This window comes from Trichechus manatus, unplaced genomic scaffold, assembly GCF_000243295.1.
Source record: "Trichechus manatus latirostris isolate Lorelei unplaced genomic scaffold, TriManLat1.0 scaffold00091, whole genome shotgun sequence".
Lineage (NCBI taxonomy): Eukaryota > Metazoa > Chordata > Mammalia > Sirenia > Trichechidae > Trichechus > Trichechus manatus.
In genome coordinates this window covers 5472546-5495662 of record NW_004444027.1, presented here as the reverse complement: position 1 = coordinate 5495662, position 23117 = coordinate 5472546, and the positions used below count along the sequence as shown (strand labels likewise).

At 35.4% G+C, this 23117-nt stretch overlaps 1 protein-coding gene across 1 annotated transcript in view; it reads right to left on the bottom strand.

The window, feature by feature from the left end:
* Window positions 1-14245: 14245 nt before the first annotated feature.
* FZD3 (frizzled class receptor 3) overlaps window positions 14246-23117 on the bottom strand; it is a 153472-nt gene continuing 144600 nt past the window's right edge. Inside the window, exon 7 of the mRNA XM_004382189.2 lies at window positions 14246-15409. Coding sequence (XP_004382246.1) covers window positions 15196-15409 — 214 coding nt within the window. The 3' untranslated portion in view covers window positions 14246-15195. The remainder of the gene's footprint in view (window positions 15410-23117) is intronic.

The following is a 23117-nucleotide window of genomic DNA, read 5'->3' as shown; positions in this document are numbered from 1 at the left end:
AGAAGCTCCTAGACCAGGGGAAGATTGATGACATGGACCTTCCCCCAGAGCCGACAGAGAGAAAGCCTGGAGGAAGCTCCATGTTATCAATCTTCCCTTTGTCTGTGAGCTTCTCTGCACAGGAACCTCAGGTCCAAGGGATGTGCTCTGCTCCCGGCACTGCTTTCTTGATGGTATGAGGTTCCTATGCGTCTCTGCTTGCTTCTCTCTTTTATATCTCAAAAGAGATTGGCTTAAGACACTATCCAGTCTTGTATACCTCATCAGTATAACTGCCATTAATCCATCTTATTACATCATAGTGATAGAGTTTACAACACATAAGGAAATCACACCAGATTACAAAATGGTACACAATCATACAATACTGGGAATCATGCCCCAGCCAAGTTGACAGATATTTTGGGGGGGACACAATTCAATCCATGACATTGACTAATCAGTACCTTAGCAAAAATCTTTTGTTATTTTTAAAATAATTCTGAGTGCCTGCTGTCTTCGCTAATATTTTTAAACTAAATTAGTACACAACCTTTGTGTGTGTGTGTGTACACAGTAACCAGGTGATAAAGTTATGTTGCTTATTTTTTTTAATACTTGGCACACTTGAAAATCTCGACATTTTTCCAAGGTACAACCTACTCATCTCCTGATGACAAATAGTGGGTGGGTATGCTGATGGGAGTGTGAGGTTGATAAAAACATATGCTTGATTAGATTAATAAAGCAAAATGAAGAAAGGAGTTTTAAAGAAGAGGAAAGTAGAATGGAAGGAAAGATAAAAGGAGATATGGGAATATATGAAGAAAAAAAAAGCAGTGAAAAAAATGAAGAGTAAAAAAGATGAGGTAGAAGGGCACCAGAAACTGATTGCTCTTATTAATCTTAATAACTCTACCCTGTCTCTACCTACCTCAACAGCCTGTTTCATGGCAACTGGCCAGTTCTCTGAAATGTTTCTGATTCTAGATGGGATTTTTGGGCTACTTTCTGTTACTCATTTGTTTATTACTTAAACTTTACAGATGTGGATGTGTGAGGCTCAGTTTAGTTTTCTATTGCTGTCATAACAAATTATCCCAAATTTAGAGGCTTAAACAACACAAATTTATTATCTTACAGTTCTGTAAGTCAAAAGCTCAACACAAGTCTCACTGGGCAGCGTTCCTTTCTGGAGGCTTTAGGGGAAGGCTTATTTCCTTGTTTATTCCGGTTGTTAGCAGAACTCAGTCTCTTGCAGTTCCAGGACCGAGATCCACGGTTTTTTGCTGATTGCCAGCTGAGAGCCACTCCCAGCTTTGAGAGGTGTTCACATTGCTTAGCTCATGGCCTCCTTCCTCCATCTTCAAAGCTAGCAACAGCATGTTAAGTTCTTCCATCATCATCTCTCTCTCTGACCACAGGCAGGAAAGATTCTCCACTTTAAAGACTCATGTGATTAGATTGGGCCCACATGGATAATACAGAATAACCTCCCCATCTCAAATGTCCATACCTTAATCACATCTGCAAAGTCCCTTTTACCATGTAAGGTAACATATTCACATGTTCTGGGAATTGGGGGTCTTACTATACTCGGAGTAGGGGTGCTGAGCAATTTGATTTCTGAATTGTTGCTCGTAGGAGGTTTAGAAGAAGGAGGGGATTGGGAACTGACAAAATGGGAGGGCTGTTTTTATATAAAGCACATCAGCAGGGTATGAATTAACTCAATGGCAAGTGGTTAACTGGTTTATCAGGGTATAGTTTTCACATAAGAACAATGAATTGGGAGGGCTAAATAAGAATTGAAAGGATTCCTTGGTAACTTCTTAAAATGAATGCTAATAAGTTCTTTAAAATTAAGAGATGGAAAAAGACAGCCAGAAAATGAATGAGGCTGAAAGAACCTAGAGATCATCTTAATTTAGTAACCGAAAACATTTTTAACTTTTTAGTTGGAGATAATATGAGAGTAACATGCAGTTGTATAAGAAATAACACCCTTATCCAGTTCTCCCCAATGGTAACATTTTTTTGTTAACTATAGCACAATATCAAAACCTAGGAAATTGGCATAGATACATTCCATCAATCTTATTCAGATTTCACCAGTTTTACAAGTACCAGGTGTGTCTGTGTGCGTGTAGTTTGATGCAATTTTATCACGTTTAGATTTGTGTGACCATCACCACAGTAAAGATACAGAATAATTTAGTAATTTTTGACGTGGGCTCTTTGACCTTTAAAAGTTCCATCTAGGTACTTCAAGGTATGCTGTGGTGGAGAGGAAGGTAGAAGGGCTAGGGCAAGTAAGTGGGATTCTAGATATCCTACTTTCCCTTTAAACAAAACAGTCTGTTTTTATCTGTTTTATGTACTGAGATTACATATACAATTTTATTTGATGTATGGGTCCCAAATCTGAAAATCATTGACTTACTCCAATACTTTCATTTTACAGGTGAAGAAACTATGTATGTGCGTGTATATGTGTTCTAGCACACACGCTGTGATTAGGACTCAGTCGGCTAATGATCAGCATGTGCCTACCAAATTAGCTAATCATCAACACAAACCAAAACACCTAAAATATTCCTCCCTTCCCTTCAGATGTAAACACTTTAAATTCTAGCAATCATAATACAGTAAGATTTTCCCATCTTAATTAAATATTTGGTTCATCTTAGAAATAAACTGTCAGGAGTTCAAGGGTTTTATTTGGTTCACTGCTTGGAAACAGTAGTTAATCAATCAGTGCTTCAGGGAAATGTTTGACTTTAGTTGACAACATTAGATTCTGAATAATTGATGAACATGTAAATATACATATCTTCATCAGATGGATGGCGAGACCTTTCAATGATTAGAGGGAGATGGTTGTAAAAAGCGGCCCCTATTCTTCTGTGTAAATTTAGATAGAATTAACAGAAGTATAAAAACCAGTTGCCATTGAGTTGATCCCAACTCACAGTGATCTTTTGTGTGTCAGAGTAGAAGTGGGCTCCACGGGGTTTTCAACGGCTGATTTTTAGAAATAGATGGCCTTCCCTTTCTTCCGAGGTATCTCCTGGCGGTCTCAAACTGCCAACCTTTTAGTTAGCCAAGCACATTAACTGTTTGCAACATCCCAGAATATAGTGTACGATGGATTCTTCACTGATTAAATAGCATCTGAAGATACGTGTTCAGTTCTATGGAGAATTTTAAGAGGAATATTCACAATTGGAGTGTTCTAAAGGGAAACAACTAGGGTCGGATATGACGTCAAAGGAGGCATTGATTAAGGAATTGGAGAATAGACATATTTTGCCTACAGAAAAGATTGAAACAAACATGGTAAGTTTTTCAAATATCTACAAGGTATTCCTATGAAAGAAGGATTATTATATATCTGTATAGCAGTACCAATGGAGAAAGGTAACAAAAAAATAAATTTTCACTCAATATATGGAAGGCCTTTTATAACAATTACAGCTGTCTCAAAGTGGAATGGAAGGCCTTGCAGAGTAGTAAAAGTTTCCTGTTGCTGAAATCATTCAAGCAAAGGCTTATCAAGGACAGTGCATTAAAGGATTTCTGCACTGGGTTGGAAGTTGGATCTCATGATTTCTAAGGTCAGGTCCTTTACAACTAAAGACTGTATGACCCAGGTAAGAAACTCTAATGGTACTTTAAATACTGGTCTGCCTTCCTATGCATATAAAAAAGAAATCATATGATAATTCATTTCCTTATCTAGGTAGGATTTCTTATTGAGAAATTAATATAGATACTTTAATGTATTTATTTTTCCAACAAATATTTATTGAGTCCCTATTATGTACCTAGTAGTTTTATGTACTGAAGATATATAAACAGAGAGGGATCTTATTTGTATTGATAAGTATGAGAGAAAGAGATATAAGACATAGGATGGTATGTTTATATATTTCTATGCTCAAGATTAATGTGAATCCTATGTTACAAATTTAAAAAATTAGTAATATTCAAAGAACATAAAATATAGAACTTGATTTAAAAGCATCAGTATAATATGTTAAATAGAGTCAGGACAATGATATAGAAAATTGTATTCAATCAAGTAGTAATGACAGAATACAGAACAAATTACTTAATTTTATTAAAAATTTCTGGTTTATAATCAAAATATACAACCACTACATTTAAAATCAGTTTGTACACTCACAGTTAAAGTGCTAAGAAAAAACATTTACAAAACTTACATCGGTCTACCGTAAACAAAATAAATCTACAAGAGCAGAGTGCAAAGCACATCCAGCTAATGTTAAAGTACAGTTCATACAGTTCATGCTCTAACCAAGTGCACTTGCTCTATACATATCTCAACAGTAACTTTTTCACTCATTTGAAAATGAATGTCAATTTTAATGAACACATAAAAAAGAAACATGAAGAACTAATGCCACAAAATGTAAGTCTTTAGCATCAACACTTTCTAATTAGATGTTTATATAATAAAGCAAGATTAAAATTTTAGAAACATTTTAGAATCACCTCAGCAGTTTAATTCAGAATAGGGTTTGAAAACTAAAATGCTAAGTGCCAGCTACTTAATAATTTTGTAGGATAATGAAAAAAGAATCTTTCTACTTTTATATCTCTTGAAAAAAAGGAGAAGATGGTAGTCATCATCAATAGCAGTAAAACTGGGGGAAAAAAAACACAAACCTGTTGCTGTCAAGTCAATTCTGACTCATAGCGACCCTATAGGACAGAGTAGAACTGCCTTATAGGGTTTTCCAAGGAGCGCCTGGTGGATTCGAACTGCCGACCTTTTGGTTAGGAGCTGAGCCCTCAACCACTGTGCCACCAGGGCTCCAAAAATTGGGAAAGGCTTTTTTTCTCCCCAGCTATAGACAGGACTAATCTGTAAATTAGTATCAATGAGCAGAGCTGAAGATAGGCATAGATGTAAGGTAGGATAGACTGAAACTAAAACACAATCTTAGATGAACAATGTGAGTGAAAGAATCTAGGATGCTCTAGACATAACCCTTGAACAGAAGAGAAAAACACAGGATAGTGGGCTCTGACTTCATATGACTTATAAATACAAACGACTACCTAGGTGACTGAGAATACACAGCACTTTTAGACATCATATAGGTTCAGGGAAAGAGGGGCAGATCCCCAAGTTAGGGCTACTGAATGAAGAAATCTCTTGCCTCAAAATAGTCCCATCAACACCAATTAAATTATTTCCACTTTGTTTTAAAGCTTAAAATTCTACTTATTGAGATTAATTTGTGCTAACAGCAATGTGTTTGCTTTTAATGCAGATTTCTCTTTAAGAGCAATAAAGGGTTATCAGTCACTGACACTTTAATATGAATTAGTTAAAGCCAATTTCCTTTTTCCTAACACTTGGGATAGGTTGTATTTTGGAAGTACTGACAGGGAAAACTGAGAAGATGGGTAGGTAGGTTTTGGAGAATGTAGCATTTGGAGAATAGGACAGATAGGGTATGTATGTGGATAGGGCTTTGGTTATCATGAGGGTATCACCTAGGAAGATGTGTTACCAGGCAATTATTGAGAGAACAAAGTAAGAATTCTCCATTATAAAAGTTTATCCAAAACCAGCACACCTAGATTGTTACTAGAGTATGCAATATCAGCTTCTGTTGCCTAACCTGCTACCTTTATTACTAATACTATTTATATGAGAAGAGTTGGTCTGAGTTTGGAACAAACCAGTTTACAACCTTTTAGATTACAGCTCTATCTAACATTGGGGATTTCCTGTACAGTAGCTTCATACTTTTATATGCATTGTTACACTTATATACTTATATTCTTATAACCTGAAACATAGGTATAAAGAAAATCTTTAAATGGCATTTTAAGGCCAAGTTTAGTGGAACTATATAATATAATGGTGTTCATTATTTTAGAATGCCTACTAAGAAGATAAAATTCTATAGCTAGCAAAATTTGAGTCCATATTAGACGTGAAAGGAAAAAAGTTGTTTTGCCTTTACACGGTATTTACACACTAATCCTTTTATACGTAAAAATATCTCAGGTTATGAAAGCTTAAAAACTACACAAAGATTTAATGAAAGGCTTATGTAACTTATGTATCCCCAAAAGATATTTGCTTCAATCACTAAAGTAATTTTGATATCTTCAGAAAGTGGAGAACTTAACAACAAAACAAAGTTTAATTTCTCTTGATAGAATTGTGGTTATCTGTAGTTACAGTCTCCTTCATAAAGCCTCTGATAGGTTGATAAGAAGAGCTGGGATGAAATGTTAATGTACCTGTTCTAAAAGATATTTTGTTTGTTGTTTCTTGAATATATATTATGAAATTGCTGACACTTCATCACTTTTGACCTACAAAAACAGCAATTTCACGTAGTTTAAAATAATATCCCACTATGACCAGTCAGCAAGAACTTCCTTGGCCTGATTCTCAGAGAAAATCTCTGCTGAGATGACCATGATAACCTAAACGTACAACACTATATAAGGTTAAAGGTTAATAAGAAAACAAACAAAAAGTCTCAGAACAATTAAATAAATGTGAGCTTTGAATATTATAGAAAGTGAAATACTAAAAACTTCTATTAATTGTAGACACATATATTTATATAACCAATCCCCCAAATTCACTCTCAGACTCAAATATGGAAAAGCCAGTGTTTTCTTAATTTAAATGTAAAACAGCTCTTTCAAATAACAAATTAAGCCAATTTATCAGCTTTTGAAAGCCAAATGCACTTTTCTTTATGGGGACTCTGGGAGAGGAATAGTGGTGGTGATACCTTTTTCATGCCAAAGTGATGTCTAAACTAGTCACTCCTTCACATATGTAATACTTTCAAACTTCAGTGAGAAAATAAACTGAAAAATAAAATTTTGCACTGGAAAATTAGTTTGAAGTAGTTTGAATTTGGTGTTAAAGACATATAGAGTGGGATAATTATGCAGAAGGTAATTATTATAAAAAGATGAGTGAAAAGAATAATTTAGATTTACTGTGAAATCTCACAGCTAAGGTAGAAATAGCACCTGATGATAAGAGAAATTCCAGACTAATATTTTCACACTGGAGAGTCCTTTATATGTTTTAAAATATAATTTTAAGTTCACATATAAAGAAAATACATTATTTTCAAGTATGTCTTCATCTCAGCTAAATGTAAAGAACTACTGCATTGATCTTGTTTCAGAAATACAGAATTATTTCATAATAAATGTTTCTGCTGACAAGAGTAGTTCACCAGAAAAATTATCTGAGGCGGGGCTAAGGGAGAGAGGGAAAACACAGATTTCCTTTTCAAAACTGGGGATGGGAGAAGTAGTTAGAGAAACACGAAAATGGTGGAGAGAGAAACACAAATTGAATCACTTTGGCCATTATTTGGTATATCTTATAGAAAATCCCCTTGTCAAAAACCAGAAAATATTCAATGAAATGTCTGGACCTCAGATTCAAATTTAACAAATATGACAACAAACTTGCAGAGCCAGAGAGTTAAAAATAAAGATTATTTTTCTTTACAGGCAATAAAAATAACATTGGGATAGATGTATCTGTGAAAGAGAGAGACTGGGCATCTAATTTCTGGGAGCCGGGAGAGTTACCTGATCCAGTGACCTTACATAAGACGAGGAATCAGGTGTAGCCAAAGAAATCACATCAGAAACCAGTACATCTTCCTATATCGACTTTCCACTATTCTTCTCCACTCATCAAATTCCAAACCTAATACCTACATTGTAAATCTATGACCAAAGTATTCAACAGACTGATATGAGCTAATGCAGGCAATTAGAGCAAAGATAATGATCTTTAAAAGTAACAGAACCTCCCTGGCCTGGTTCTCAGAGAAAACACAGTTAATCTATATGAGAACTCTGCTGAGAGATGCGACCAATGGAATCTCTACATCATATTAGATGAGCATGAAGGAGGCTTTATGGAAATATCTTCTGCAGAACCAAAAAATATTAAAAATAATGAATCACATTTATCTCTAATAATATTTTAAAGCAGGAAATCTACTTGTCAATGGCAATCTGGCAACTATATTCAATGAAACAGAATACAGGTTAAGGATAATGACTGGAAAGATAAATTTCAATCAACTCTGCTGAAATGCCTTTCATATTTTATAATTATTCTAATGTTGGTAAAACCTGATAGCTTTTTAATAAGCCATATGGACAGTGCTATCACTGCTTTGCTTACTAATTTTATCTTAAATACATTTTGTGTAAAGTTTAGGCAAACTAGCTATATTCATAGTTAAGAGAACATAGACCATAAAAGTTTATATGTCATTTTTTCCTGTGTATCTATTTAAGGTGCTTATATTGATGCTTAAAGAGACTTTTCCCATGAAAAAAAGGTCATGTCCATTATTCATAACCTTTTCTTCACTTTTATTATCTGTAATATAATTGTCACCCTTTAAAATTACTTAAAATCATGAAAGTTAATAATATATCTGAATCCTACCAATTTAAGTATCAACTTACCATCAATTGTACAGAAAGATCTAGCACATATGGTTTATGGGAAGAATAATGAGGATAAAAGTGAACCCAGAATGATGATTATGAAATGGTCAACAGAAAACTAAATTAGAGATGGGTGGAACCTCAGACACTATGTAGTCTACTCCCCTCCCTCATCCTCTCCATTTACAGATGAGAAAACAGGCCTCAAGAGGTAAAGTGCCGTGTCCAAAATTATATAGCTCACTGATAACAGAGGCAAAACTAGAAATCAGCTCTCCTTACTCAAAATTTGGTGGCATTTTTAAAAATAATATAATCCATCTTTATTAAGCATTAAAAAAAATCTATCAACTTAGAAAACAGAAATAATTAAACTCTAAAGTTTTTTTAAAAGTTAATAAGCAAAACACAACTAGAGAAATATTTGAAAGTTAGCATATACAAATAAGCTGATACGACAAAAACATTAACACTACAATAATAATGAAAATGTAATTCACCCTATCCAGAAAATATGATAGAAGAACAAGATTGAAAAAAATCACTGTCTTATAAATACTAACTTTACTAGTTAATGTTAATTAGCAAAATAATGGAACACTGGATCTTCAAAATCTGAATTATTACAAGAAACTTATTTCTCTATCAGAGAAAATTGGTGACAGTGGCCAATAAAATGAGAATAAATTATGAGTAATGCTATCATACCAATGAAAATGTCCAAGAAAGGACACAATAGATTTCCTGAGACAAGTGATAATTAAAATAATAATAATAATAATTTGAAGGAAACTATCCTTTAATGCATTTAAATAGGTTAAACTACTCTGTCTTATAGGATAGTCTTATACTGGTATGGAGTTTGCCTAAAATGTAAGTGAAGACTTTCTGTTTTCTTTACGGCAACAAAATTTTCCTTTCTAATTAATTTGAGATCACAGGATAAGAAATCAATATGATTATGAATTTATTACATTAAATCTTTATAAATCAACCAAATGGGAATGTCTACAAAGATGGCTGGCTCGGGAAGACTTTGGATCCTTGAGAGAAAATCATAATCCTATATCAATTTGATTATTAAAGAAGTATAGAATTAAAATTAAATTAGAAGAAAAAGGATGGAAGGTAAAGCTCTAAACCATAGTTTTCCCATCCCTTTCCTACAACTCATATAACTGAAATAAAAAAGGAAAGGAAAATAATTAAATTATGAAGAGATGCCTATATAATTTTTCATATAAAATAAATCAAAATGATTTAAGAATAACATATAAAATTATGCAGCCACTAGCAAACGTAGCTGAATTAAATGTAAAGACTTTCTTTTTTCTTATTTTAATCAGTGGTAAAAAGGCATAAAAGAAGTTTAAAAGAATCATGAGTTCTTTTATAAATCTAGGTTCTATAAAAATGCTATCATTTGTGTGTTTATGTTTAGAGAAAGATGGAGAAAAAAATCTTTACACAGATTTTTAAAAACTACATATACATATATACAAACAATTCCCATAGTGTTATGACTTAAAATTTAAAGTTTTGCCAACAAATTACAGCAACCACCTTTGAAAAACTTTTTCTTAATCATAAAGAATGAGGTACATGAAAATCTTCAAAGTAAAAAAAAGTTATAGGGTCTACACTCCTCTTTATATTTTTCTTATAAATTTCGGTCAAGTTAAGCTAATGTAATTATACAATTCCATCTCAAGGAAAAAAATATAATGAAGATTCCTAAATTTCTGCTGAAAGCAACCTACAAACTCAACCATACATAATTTGAGAGCATATCAGTATGCAAACAACAAATACAATTTAAGGGTATAGCTACTCTTGAAAAACAAAACAATCATTTCTAAAGGTTAACTGGATTGTTGATTTAAAGATTGTACCACATGAATCTGGTCTGTCTATTTTGTTGTTATTACTAAAAATAAATACTACTGAAGACCATATCCTTGTTTTCTACAACCCCAAAATTCTAAGAAAAACAAATATCTGTAGAGCAATTTATAGGTTACAGAGCTCTATAACACGTTATCTTATTTGATCCTCACAATGCCCAGTGAGGTAGGCTGGAACAAAAATACTACTTTATCCTCATTTTACGCTGAAGAAATTGAGAATGAATAAGAGAAGTTAAATGACCTGTCCAGTTAACATCATAATTATGGGTCTTCAAATTCCAAGTCCAGTGGAATTTTCAGTATACTCACTACACTGTGTAAATTATCCAAGTATGATATATGTAAATATACCTTTGGCATGTTAAAAAGCAGTATAAATATCATCATAGTGAAATTTTGGTATATTAATGTTTTCCAAGCTCCAGTCAATTATCCACTATTTTATCAAAAATTTTAAGCAGTTCCTTTTATTTCACTGGGATATAGCCTAAACTAAGATAGTTACAATTTTAGTTATTCCAGCAGTTATCACAAAGAAATTAATGAGGTAGGAAAAATGTAGATTTTTCTAATTTGAAGTGATGCTTAGGATTTTTCATAAATCTGCTCTAAGAAATAGCAGAAAGAATAAAAATCATTACTAATAAAAGTGTGCTTGGATATTCTTTCACCCAACTGGTCCACACAAATCTAACTTAACATAAGACCAACAGAAGCCTAATTATTTGTTTCTAAAAATCACTTATTCACCTTCTAAAATTAATATATAAAGGGTTGGTACAAGTTTTTAAATATAAGGGATTGTTGCTCTAAGAGAAATAAGCTTCATCTGGTGTAATTTACATATTTCTTATTATCTGCCACATGTAATTCTGGTAAAGCAGAGACTTCATTTTACTTAGCATAAATTTAGATCCTTCACAAATCTTTGAACTTAGAACTCTCATTACTAGGGTAAAAGCTGTGTAACGTGAGTTGTTCTTCCATTTAAATATTTATTGAAAACTTACTATGTATTAAGCCCTGTGCTAGTTGTTGGATTATTCATCAATTGTTCTTTAAGACTAATTATAGTTTGGGGCTTAATATTGTCTTTCATCTTTTGCATTAATTACTGAATAAAAACATATTGCTAAAATGAAACACTTTTTGAAAAATTTTTGATTATACATAACACTTTAGAGAGAGCTATTATTTTCTCAGTTGTCAACTGAACTAATAGAACGCTAAACATCATATGCCAATAACAATACAAATTAAACATATGGTAAGAAAACTGAACAGACTTGCTCAAGGTGGTTTAAGCAGGCTGAAACTTAAAATTTCTGTTTTGCCAAAGTCTTCAATTTTCTCTTAAAAATTCTTAATTTGGGCCACTAGTTTGATAAATAACATGGCCCAAATTAAATGCTGTTATTTAAAACAATGGATGAACGGTATTATATAGATTTTGTGGGCCAAAATAAGATACTAACTGAAAGTAACTGAAAGGTCAATATGACACTTATATACACACCAACAATTACTGTAATAGAGAAGATACAAATGAATATATAAAAATTAGGAAACACAAAGTTAAGATTTTCACAGAGATGTTATCTGTCTGTACTTGGCCCACTTCTATAAGCAAACCAACTAACATTTTGGCAGTCGACAATATAATGCAGATGGCTACGGATGACAACATCTTTGAGCTCAAACTGGTACCTTCTATCTTAACTTCTTATTTTTGTTTCTGAATGTTTGTTTTGGTTCTCTCATGCTGTTCTCAGGAGAGAGTCTCAGATAAAAGCCTCATGAATTACTGGTTTATTTATAAATGCGTTGTTGTAAGTCTGGCCTGCAGAGAAAAGATTTACTAATTGTCAGTTAGCAAGGAATTCAGGACTTGACTAACTTGGGCACTAATTCCAGTTCCAAGAAGAAAGACAATGAAGAGAGAGGAAAAAGAAAAACATTTTGGGTCAAATGTTCAAATATATCTTATGAAGAATTAGTAACAATTCACTGAAAGAAAAAAACATGATATACAAACAAATTATGTGTTACTAGCAGAAAACCAACGAATCGCACTGGGCAAATCTGCTGCAAAAGACCTCTTTAAAGTGTTAAAAAGCAAAGACGTCACTTTGAAGACCAAGGTGCACCTGACCCAAGCTATAGTATTGAATATACCATGGACTGCCAGAAGAATGAACAAATCTGTCTTGGAAGAAATACAGTCAGAATGCTCCTTAGAAGCAAGGATGGCGAGACTTCATCTCACGTACTTCGGACATATTACCAGTCCCTGGAAAAGGACATCATGTTGGTAAAGTAGAAGGTCAGTGAACAAGAGGAAGACCCTCAATGAGATGGACTGACACAGTGGCTGCAACAATGAGCTCAAGCATAACAATGATTGTGAGGATGGTGCAGGACTGGGCAGTGTTTAGTTCTGCTGCACATGGGGTCACGGTAAGTCGGAACCAACTTGATGGCAGCTAACAACATCCGAAAACTGACTTGTGTACCTAATGAAAACCTCTTTTTCAACACCTAATTTCTTGCTATTTTTTGTTTTTAAGGGCGAGAGAGAAAAGTACACAAGGAATTAAACACATTAAACAGCAAGCCCACAAACAAATCTCTTAAGTCCTCAATAATATTAATCCTTTATATTTCATATTGCTTTACAGTTTCCAAAGAAATTTTCATATTATTTTTAAAATTTGATCCTCAAAACAAACTTATGAGGTATGTAGGGTAGGTATTTATCTTCTATTTACATTTAAAACAAGCAAGCTCAGAGAGGTTGACTTTTAAAGGTCAAAAAACTAGGATATGACAGATCCAGGCCTCTCGAGAGTTTAGAGCGATATTTTTCAAAGTGTGGTTCTTGAATTACCGGCATAAATCTTACCACCTTTGACCTACTGAATAAGGATCTCTAGGAGTGGGGCCTAGAATTCTGCATTTCATAACAGATGATAAAATGGAAAACAAGTGTATATAAGTAATGATATAAAAGTGTAACACTGAATCCAGCTATATTTTCACTTGGTATACTGTGATGCCATCAGATCATCATCAGGGGCAAGTTAATTTAAAACAGTAGTTTTCAATCCTGGTTGCAGATTAGAATCACCTGGAAAGTACTTCAAAAAATACCAATTCTCTAGGCCTCATCTCAAGGAGTCCTGATGGTGCAGTGGTTAAAGTGCTCACTGTTAACTGAAAGGTCAGTGGTTCGAACCCACCAGCTGCTTGCAGGGGAACAATGTGGCAGTCCACTTCTGTAAAGATTCACAGCCTTGGAAACTGTATACAGCAGTTCTACTCTGTTCTACAGGGTTACTATGAGTCGGAATCGACTTAATGGCAATGGAATTTTTTGGTTTAGCCCTCACCTCAACTAACTAAATCCGAATGAGAGGAAGGTATTGAGCATCAGAAGTTCCCCCAAGAGATTCTTACCTGCAGAGTTGAGGACCACTTGTTTAAATATGCTCTTCTGACTAACACATCCAAAATTTTTCTTTTCCTTCTGATCAATTACATGCCTAACAAAGGTCACAGTTTATATTATAAATTATTTAAACATTACAAGAAAAAAAGTCAAACATTTTTGAGCTGATTATTTCTAGGGTAAGAGATACTTCACAGCAGGACTAATCATGCTGCAGTTAGCTACAATGATTTTCAAATACCCCAAATTAATAATCGCTTTGGATTTAGGTTAATATATTTCAGCTGTAAACAAGACTGATCCAGAATCTGAAAATAAGGTTGTGGGGCAAAAAGCAGCAGTAGCCTATTAGAGCAATGCAAGTGCAGACAATCAACTCACTGATAGGAGGGGCCTGGATGCCAAGGTCTGGTGGCTTTGGCAAGATCACATCTCACTGCAGAAAAATACAACAATGAATACAGAGAAAATATTTCACCATTTTGTAACTACAGTTACCACAAAGAAACCTTACAATGTGTGATACTTATCTTATTACATGCCTCCATGAAACAGATCTAAACATGAAGTTCTTTATGAATCAATATTATTACACTGGAGAAGATGGCTACAAATTAAGTTTTACGTCATGCATATGGATAAATTATAAAAACACAGCCAATAAAAGTAGTATTTACAAAAGTAATAAAAACAACAAAATTATAGGGAATAATGTCCATCTCCACTTTTATTTCACTGCTAATCCTAATCCTGAATATCTCTGGATGAAGACTATTTTGAGAGAAATCTGAAGGAGCCTTCGATATACTAATCAGATTCTTCTGTTGCACTTATATTCTATTAGCTAAAATACTCCTGCTGATTTATCAAATCCTCCTACAGTTTAAAAATACAGTTCTTTTTCACTTAGTGGGAAGAACTACAAAGTCCTACTATTCATCTGAGAAACAAACCTTGCATAGAAAATTTCAATTCTGAAATTTTGTTTTATTAACAGAACACCAGAATGCCATCTCACCACTAGTTCGTATTATATGAAAATTTACTACAAAGCAGTCACCACAGATTTAGGGTTTTTCTAAATATAAAATAACTGGGTTTATAAAAATGCTTACCAGACAAATAATTCTCTCTTCGTAACCTAGAAAGAATTGTTTTTGTGATGATACAATTTTTAGTGTGTTGGATGTCTTGATGTTCCAAGTTTGATGCAATACAAAAAGCAAAAATTTACCTTTCCAATGGACACAATCTGCACCTGACTGAAAGCATGGTAACAGTGAGTCACAGCAATCAGTCACGCAAAGGCAAAGAATAAAATCTGCTTTTTAAACAGCACACGTTTTCCTCCTTAGGTGGGACAAATTAAGCACTGGTTCCATCTTCTTCAATAACCCGATTCATGCTGGTGCCATGCGTGATGTGAGTCATGGGATTATTACTGAGATCTCTGATGCTGCTATGTCGTGACTGTTCATTGAGCCGATGAGAACTACTGTGCCTGGAGTGATCCGTTAGTCGTGACATGCTGCCATGAGGTAGTCTTTCCTCCATTCCTCTGTAACTGCAGGGAGTGTACCTAATATAAGAAAGTTTATTTCAAAGTGGGTAACAAAACACACTATAAAACAACAGTATTAAATTTCATAAAAATACCTCACTGAAATTTAAGTGAAATGATTAGGAAACCAAAAATGAAAAAAATAACCAATCTTTGAGAATTCTCAGTAATGTCACTAATGCTTTATAATTATTGGCATGGATAACAAAAAAGGAAGATCCACTTATTAGGTTCAGAATTAAAGTCCTATTCCCAGTAAAAATGACAGAAGCTGAGGTTAATTGATGCTGACTGATAAGAAGGAGCTTTGCTAAGTATGGATACTGTTCTCAAATGAGGTTTGGGCAATGTGGTGGGTTCAAGGAGAGAAGAAACATCAATAGAAAAAATATATCACTGCCCCTAGGAGTCTAGACGATTGGTTATAATCAGTAGTACAGCAAACTTAAATTTTACTAAAAGACTAGGATTGGAAGAGGGTGCATATTAAATTAGAGGAGAAATTAGTATAACATAAAAAAAAATAGGTGAATTAATTGGCAAGCGATGATGATATGTATGTGCCGACAGCTTCTTTCTAGATAGTCCAGTTAACAGCTGAATTAACTACCTATAAGGTCGGCAGTTTGAACCCATCAGCCGCTCGAGGGAGAAAGATGTGGCAGTCTGCTTCCATACAGATTTACAGCCTTGGAAACCCTTTGGGGCAGTTCTACTCTGTTCTACAGGGTAGCTATGAGTATGAAACAGCTGGATGGCAATGAGTTTGGGTTTTTTGTTTGTTTAAATGGTCTTAATTACTTTTCTTTTTTTTGGTGAATTTGAATTTTGTTCTAAAATTTTCTCCAGCTCTGTCTGGGACCCTCTATTGTGATCCCTTTCAGAGCAGTTGGTGGTGGTAACTGGGCACCATCTAGTTGTTCTGGCTCAGTCTGGTGGAGGTTGTGGTAGTTGTGGTCCATTAGTTCTTTGGACTAATCTTTCCCTTGTGTCTTTGGTCTTCTTCATTCTCCTTTGCTCCAGCTGGGATAGGACCAGTACAGTATTTTAGATGGGACTAGTAGATGTATCTTAGATGGCTGCTATTTATTTATTGTACTTTAGATGAAGGTTTACAGAACAAATAGTTTCTCATTGAACAGTTAGTACACATATTGTTTTATGACGATGGTTAACAACCCCATGGCATGTCAACACTGTCCCTTGACCTTGGGTTCCCCATTATCAGCTTTCCTGTCCCCTCCTGCCTTCTACTCCTTGTCCCTGGACTGTTGTGCCTCATTAGTCTCATTGTGTTTTATGGGGCTGTCTAATCTTTGGCTGAAGGGTGAACCTCAGGAGTGACTTCATTACCGAGCTTAAAGGATGTCTGGGGGCCATACTCTCAAGGGGTTTCTCCAGTCTCTGTCAGGCCAGTAAGTCTGGTCTTCTTTTGTGAATTAGAATTTTGTTCTATATTTTTCTCCAGCTCTGTCCGGGACCCTCTATTGTGACCCCTGTCAGAGCAGACAGTGGTGGTAGCTGAGCACCAACTAGTTGTACTGTAGTAGTTGTGGTCCATTAGTCCTTTGGACTTATCTTTCCCTAGTATCTTGTTTTCTTCATTCTTCCTTGCTCCCGAAGTGCTGAGACCAGTGGAGTATCTTAGATGGCTGCTCACATGCTTTTAAGACCCCAGATGCTACTCACTAAGGTAGAATGTAGAGTATTTTCTTTATAAACTGCGTTATGCCAATTGAACTAGATGTTCCCCGAGACCATGGTTCCCACAGCTCTCCGCCCAGCAATTCAGTCCCTCAGGGAGTTGGATGTGTCTATGGAGCTTCCATGACCTTTCCTTGTCAAGTTGTGCTGGCTTCCCCAGTATTGTGTACTGTCTTACCCTTCACCAAAGTTACTACTTACCTATTGTCTATTTAGTAAATGGTCTTAATTACTTTTCATTAGGACTTGAGACTATGAAGATGCTCTTTCATAGAAGCTATGTCTACTTAAAAATACTTATAAGAACGTCCTCACACCTAACACCTATATTCCTGCTAAAGCAAATTCTCTCTGCATCCTTAAGTCCCAGATTTCTAATTCTGTCAGCTGGGCTACACGGCTCATTGCAGGTAGCTTTCTCCCTCTATCATTGTGTGTATCTTGAAAGGCGGCAGTGGAAACTGTTAAATTTTCTTTTGTTGCCACTTGACTCACATCAGAGGCTCCCCCACCCCCCATCAGAGGACATGAGGAAAGATAGATTAGCTCCTGGCCAGTCAAGGCAAGAAAAATCAATTTTTTAAAAAATGGATATTAGTACTTTGCTTATAGCAATGCTATTTATTAATCTTTCTGGCTTTATAGTGAGATCTTTCAGGATAGAGACAGTATTTTATTTATCTTTTATTTCCTAGTGCCTCAAGAAGTATGTCTAGGATGCTTTTTGTTCATACTCACACTCATACACACACCCCTCTGTAAAAAGTATTTAATTTGGGATAACAAAGCTCAAATTTACCTGAATTAATTTAACTTTAATTAATATATTAAGTTTTAAGTACCATAACGTTACTAAAAACGAATAGGACTTTTTTAAATAGTCAATGAAAGAACTAATAATAAACAGTTGAAGAACTATTGGTTATCAAAAGCATTGATAACCATCCATCATTCCTTCATAATAATAATTTTCATGGCTTAAATGTGAATAATTTATAAATTTAAAGATAAACTTGTATACTACTGAGGTGATCTTCTAGTTTTAGAGCAATAATTGTCAAGTACAGTCATGCACCGCCTAAAGTCTGTTCCAGTAACATTCAACTGCATATATGTCCATGGTCCCATATAGCTTTGGTAAGTACAGGCTAAGTATATACACTTGTTTGGACCCAGAAAGAAAGGGGCAGAGGGAGGAGGAAGGGAAGAGGGAGGGAGGGGCACGGAGTCCCTTGCAGACACGGGGACAAGCCATTGGAGGGCAGTGAACCTCGACAAGTAGGCTGAGTGGTTGAGTGGCTGCCACACTCGGCACACAGTGAGCGGCTGCTTTTCCGAATTGGGTTAGTGCAACCAGGCTCTGATGGGATGCAGGGCTCAGGAACGCAGATGTGCTGGAGAAGGGACCAAGAGACAGGGGCCATGCAAGGGCTTAGGAAAGGGCATGGAGTAGGGGATCCTGGTCCAGAGAAGAGGGATCCAAGAGACGCCCTGGAGAAACCACTGAATTGGGGGGACTGAAAAGGGGGACAGAGGCTGAAGAAGTGTTTACACTTTGCTAAGACTCAAAGAATACATTTTTCAAAGAAAAAAATTACTATATTAAGTCTAATGATTTAAACATATAGGTACCCACAAAAAATTCTTGAATATGAACATGTCCATGGGTAATTAGCAATCAACTACAAAGAAAAATAAATATAATTACAGTGTTTAATCTCAATTGTATATGTGGGAATTACCAAATTTTTTTAATCTTCTGACAACCATTTAAACCACTGTGACCATCTGCTCTAATATACAATATCAAAATTGTACATTAATTTTAATATAAAAAAATCCAAACCAATTGCTGTCCAGTTGATTCTGACTCCTAATTTAATATAAGCTTAGGCAAAACTATTAGAATGGTTAAACTGCTGCTGTTGTTAAAAGATTATATGGTGCATTGCTAAATCAAAATGAAAGAAACTTGAGGATGATTTACTCTTTTTGATTCTCCAAACTGTTACTGTTGTTGTTAGCTGCCATTGAGTCAGCTCCCAACTCATGGTGAGCCCATGAACAATCAGATGGGACTGTTGTACCATAGGTTTTTTGCTAGCTAATTTTTGGAAGGAGACTGCCAGACCTTTCTTCCTAGTCTTAGTCTTGAAGCTCCACTGAAACTTGCTCAGCATCATAGCAACACACAAGCTTCCACTGACTGGTGGTAGTTGTACTTGAGGTGCACTGGCCAGGAATTGAACCCAGGTATCCCACATGGAAGATGAGAATTCTACCACTGAACCCTCACTGCCCCCACTCCAAACTGTTAGCTACCATTAAAATAAATAATGGAATTAATTGTAGTTTACACTAGTATCTCATTATTTATTCCTTAGCTTTCCCTTGGCATTTTACCTACTTACCAATCTGATCATGCATTCCGAAACCTCCACCTACCTACTCACCCACTGCCTTTTCTACCTATCCTCTCATCTAACTACCAATTACTTATTCTTTGAAGTCAACATACATGTATTTATCTAAGCCTATTTTATGTAGCACAGAGGTCAATGATTATCCATCAAAGAGTCTGGACCAGAGTGGTTACTGGGAAGCAAGTGTGCATGCATGCGTGCATGTTTGTATGTGTGCACGTGTGTTGCATACATTATGTGTGAAATCCTGTAGCCAAGATACCATGTAATGATAAGAAAATGATGGCCAAAAGATAGTCTTAATATGCAAACTTAAAAACCAATTAAGGCATAAAGTAATCTCCACGAGATGGCTGTTGGTATTAGGAAAACTTTTTAGATTCAGCATGTTCTTGGGATCTCTCAAATCTGCCCTACAGTTTTAGGTATGGCAGAGGATCCTACACTATTAGTATTCATGCACTTCATTGCAAAACACCCTTAGTAGGCTGCCATTGTAGCTTTGGGCCCTAATTTTCTGGGAAATGCCCACATTATTTATAAAGTCATTTATTGTTAAATAAATCTGTCTCCGAATACATGCCTAGCTCTGTGTTAGATATTTTGGAAATGCAGAGATGTATGCTACCTAGTTCTCATTTTCCAGAAGCTGCAAACTTAGCTAAGCAAAGACAATTGTTCTGAAAATAGATCATAACCAAAAGAACATTAAAAAGCAGCTAATTAAGTGTCGTGGAAATGGGAATTACCAGCTGCTGCTGTCAAGTCGACTCCGACTCATAGTGACCATGCAGGACAGAGAAGAATTGCCCCATAGGGTTTCCAAGGCTATAATCTTTAAGGAAGCAGACTCACATATTTCTCCCATGGAGTGGCTGGCGGGTTCGAACCGCCAAACTTTCAGTTAGCTGCCAAGCGCTTTAACCACTATGCCAGGAGGGCTTGTTAAATGGGAATTAAGCAGGCATTAAAGAATGGATATGATTTGGATTAAGCAGAGGAGATGGGGAAAGTCATTACAGCAAATCATTCTCTATCCTCTAGTTTCCATGACACTATACTTTTATAGATCCCCTCATAAGTTTATGACAGCCTTCTCGGTAACATATGCTGTTTCTACATATTATTATTGTAAGTATTTACCAAGATTTGTTCTTAGTCTGTTCCTTTTTATAATAATTTATTATAATTACCAACTACCTTATACTTGTAATTATAAACTTTCTTATCTTAGCTTTAGTTCCATTCAGATTGTTGTTGTTAGGTGCCGTCAAATCGGTCCTGACTCATAGTGACCCTACAGGACAAAGTAAAACTGCCCCATAGGGCTTCCAAGAAGCAGCTGGTGGATTCGAACTGCCAACCTTTTGATTAGTATCCAAGTTCTTAACCACTGCGCCACCAGGGCTCCAATGTGGCACACAGTAGGTGCTTAATAAATGCTCGTGGCAGGATTTAGAACATTTTCTTTATAAACTATGTTATGCCAATTGAGCTAGATGTCCCCCAAGACCATGGTACCCAGCCCTCAGCCCAGTAATTCAGTCCCTTAGGGAAACTGGATATGTCTATGAAACTTCTATGACTTCGCCTTGGTCAAGTTGTGTTAACTTCCCCAGTATTGTGTACTGTCTTACCCTTCATAAAAGTTACATTTATCTATTGTCTATTTAGTGATTTTCCCTCCCCATTCCTCCCCTTCCTAGAACCCATCAAAGATTGTTTCTTTCTGTGTGTAAACTTTTTCATGAATTTTTATAATAATGGTCTCATATGGTATTTGTCCTTTTGTGATTGACTTATTTCACTCAGCATAATGCCCTCCAGATTCATCCATGTTGTGAGATGTTTTGCAAATTCATCATTGTTCTTTATTGTTGCATAGTATCCCACTGCATGTCTGCATCATAGTTTGTTTATTCATCTGTTGATGCGCACATAGGTTGTTTCCATTTTTCTGCTATTGTGAATAATGCTGCAATAAACATGGGTGTGCATATGCCTATTTTGCGTGAAGGATCTTATTTCTCTAGGATATATTCCTAGGAGTGGGATTGCTGGATCATATGGTATTTCTATTGCTAGCTTTTTAAGGAAGTGCTGTATCATCTTCAAAATGGTCGTACCATTTTACATACCCATCAGCAGGGCAGAAGAGTTCCAAGCACTCCAGAGCCTCTCCAACATTTGTTGTGGTCTGTTTTTTTAATTTGTGCCAGTAATGTTGGGGTGAGATGGTATCTAATTGTGGTTTTGATTTGCATTTCTCTAATGGCTAGTGATTGCCAACATTTCCTCATGTCTGTTAGCTGCCTGAATGTCTTCTTTGGTGAAGGGTCTGTTCATATCCTTTGCCCATGTTTTAACTGGATTATTTGTCTTTTTCTTGTAGAGATGTTGAATGTTCCTATAGATTTTAGAGATTAGACCTTTGTCAGATTTGTCAAATCTAAAATTTTTTTCCCAGTCTGTAGGCACTCTTTTTACTCTTTTGGTGAAGTATCCTGATGAGCATAAGTGCTTAATTTTTAGAAGATCGCAGTTATCTAGCTTATCTTCTGGTGTTTGTGTATTGTTAGTTATGGTTTGTATCCTATTTATGCCGTGTATTAGGGCTTCTAGCATTGAACCTATTTTTCCTTCTATGATCTTTATAGATTTTATTTTTATATTTAGGTCTGTGACCCATTTTCAATTAGTTTTTGTATTAGTGTGAGGTATGGATCCTGTCTCATTTTTTTACAGACAGACATCCAGTTTTGCCAGCACCATTTGTTAAAAAGACTTTTTTTTCCCATTTAATGGACTTTGGGCCTTTGTCGAAGACCAGGTGACCATAGGTGGATGGATTTACATCTGTGTTCTTGCTTCTGTTCCATTGGTCATTGTGCCTGTCCTTGTACCAACACCAGCTGTTTTGAATACCATAGCTGTATAGTAGGTTCTGAGGTCAGGTATGGCAAGTCCTCCTACTTTATTCTTTTTCTTCAGTGGTGCTTTACTTATCTGGGGCCTCTTTCCTTTCCATATAGTTAATAATTAGTTTTTCTATCTCATTAAAGAATGCTGTTGGTGTTTGAACTGAGATTGCATTGTAGTTATAGAACGCTTTGGGTAGAATTGACATTTTCACAATGTTGAGTCTAACTATCCATGAGCATGGTATGTTTTTCCATTTGTGCAGGCTTCGTTTGGTGTCTTGCAGTAGTATTTTGTAGTTTTCTTTAAATAGGTCCTTTATGTCCCTGGTTAGATTTATTCCTAAGTATTTTATGTTTTTAGGGGCTATTAAAATTGCTTTCCTAATTTCCTTTTTGTAGTTCTCTTTATTGGTGTATAGGAATCCAATGGATTTTTGTATGTTTATCTTGTATCCTGCTACTCTGCATCTTTCTATTAGTTCCAGTAGTTTTCTTGTGGAGTCCTTTGGGTTCTCTATGTATAGTATAATATCATCCACAAATAGGGATAGTTTTATTTCTTCTTTATCAATTTGGATGCCATTTATTTCTTTTTCTTGCCTGATTGCTCTAGCTAGGGCTTCCAGCACAATGTTAAACAGGAGTGGGGATAAAGGGCATCATTGTGTTGTTCCTGTT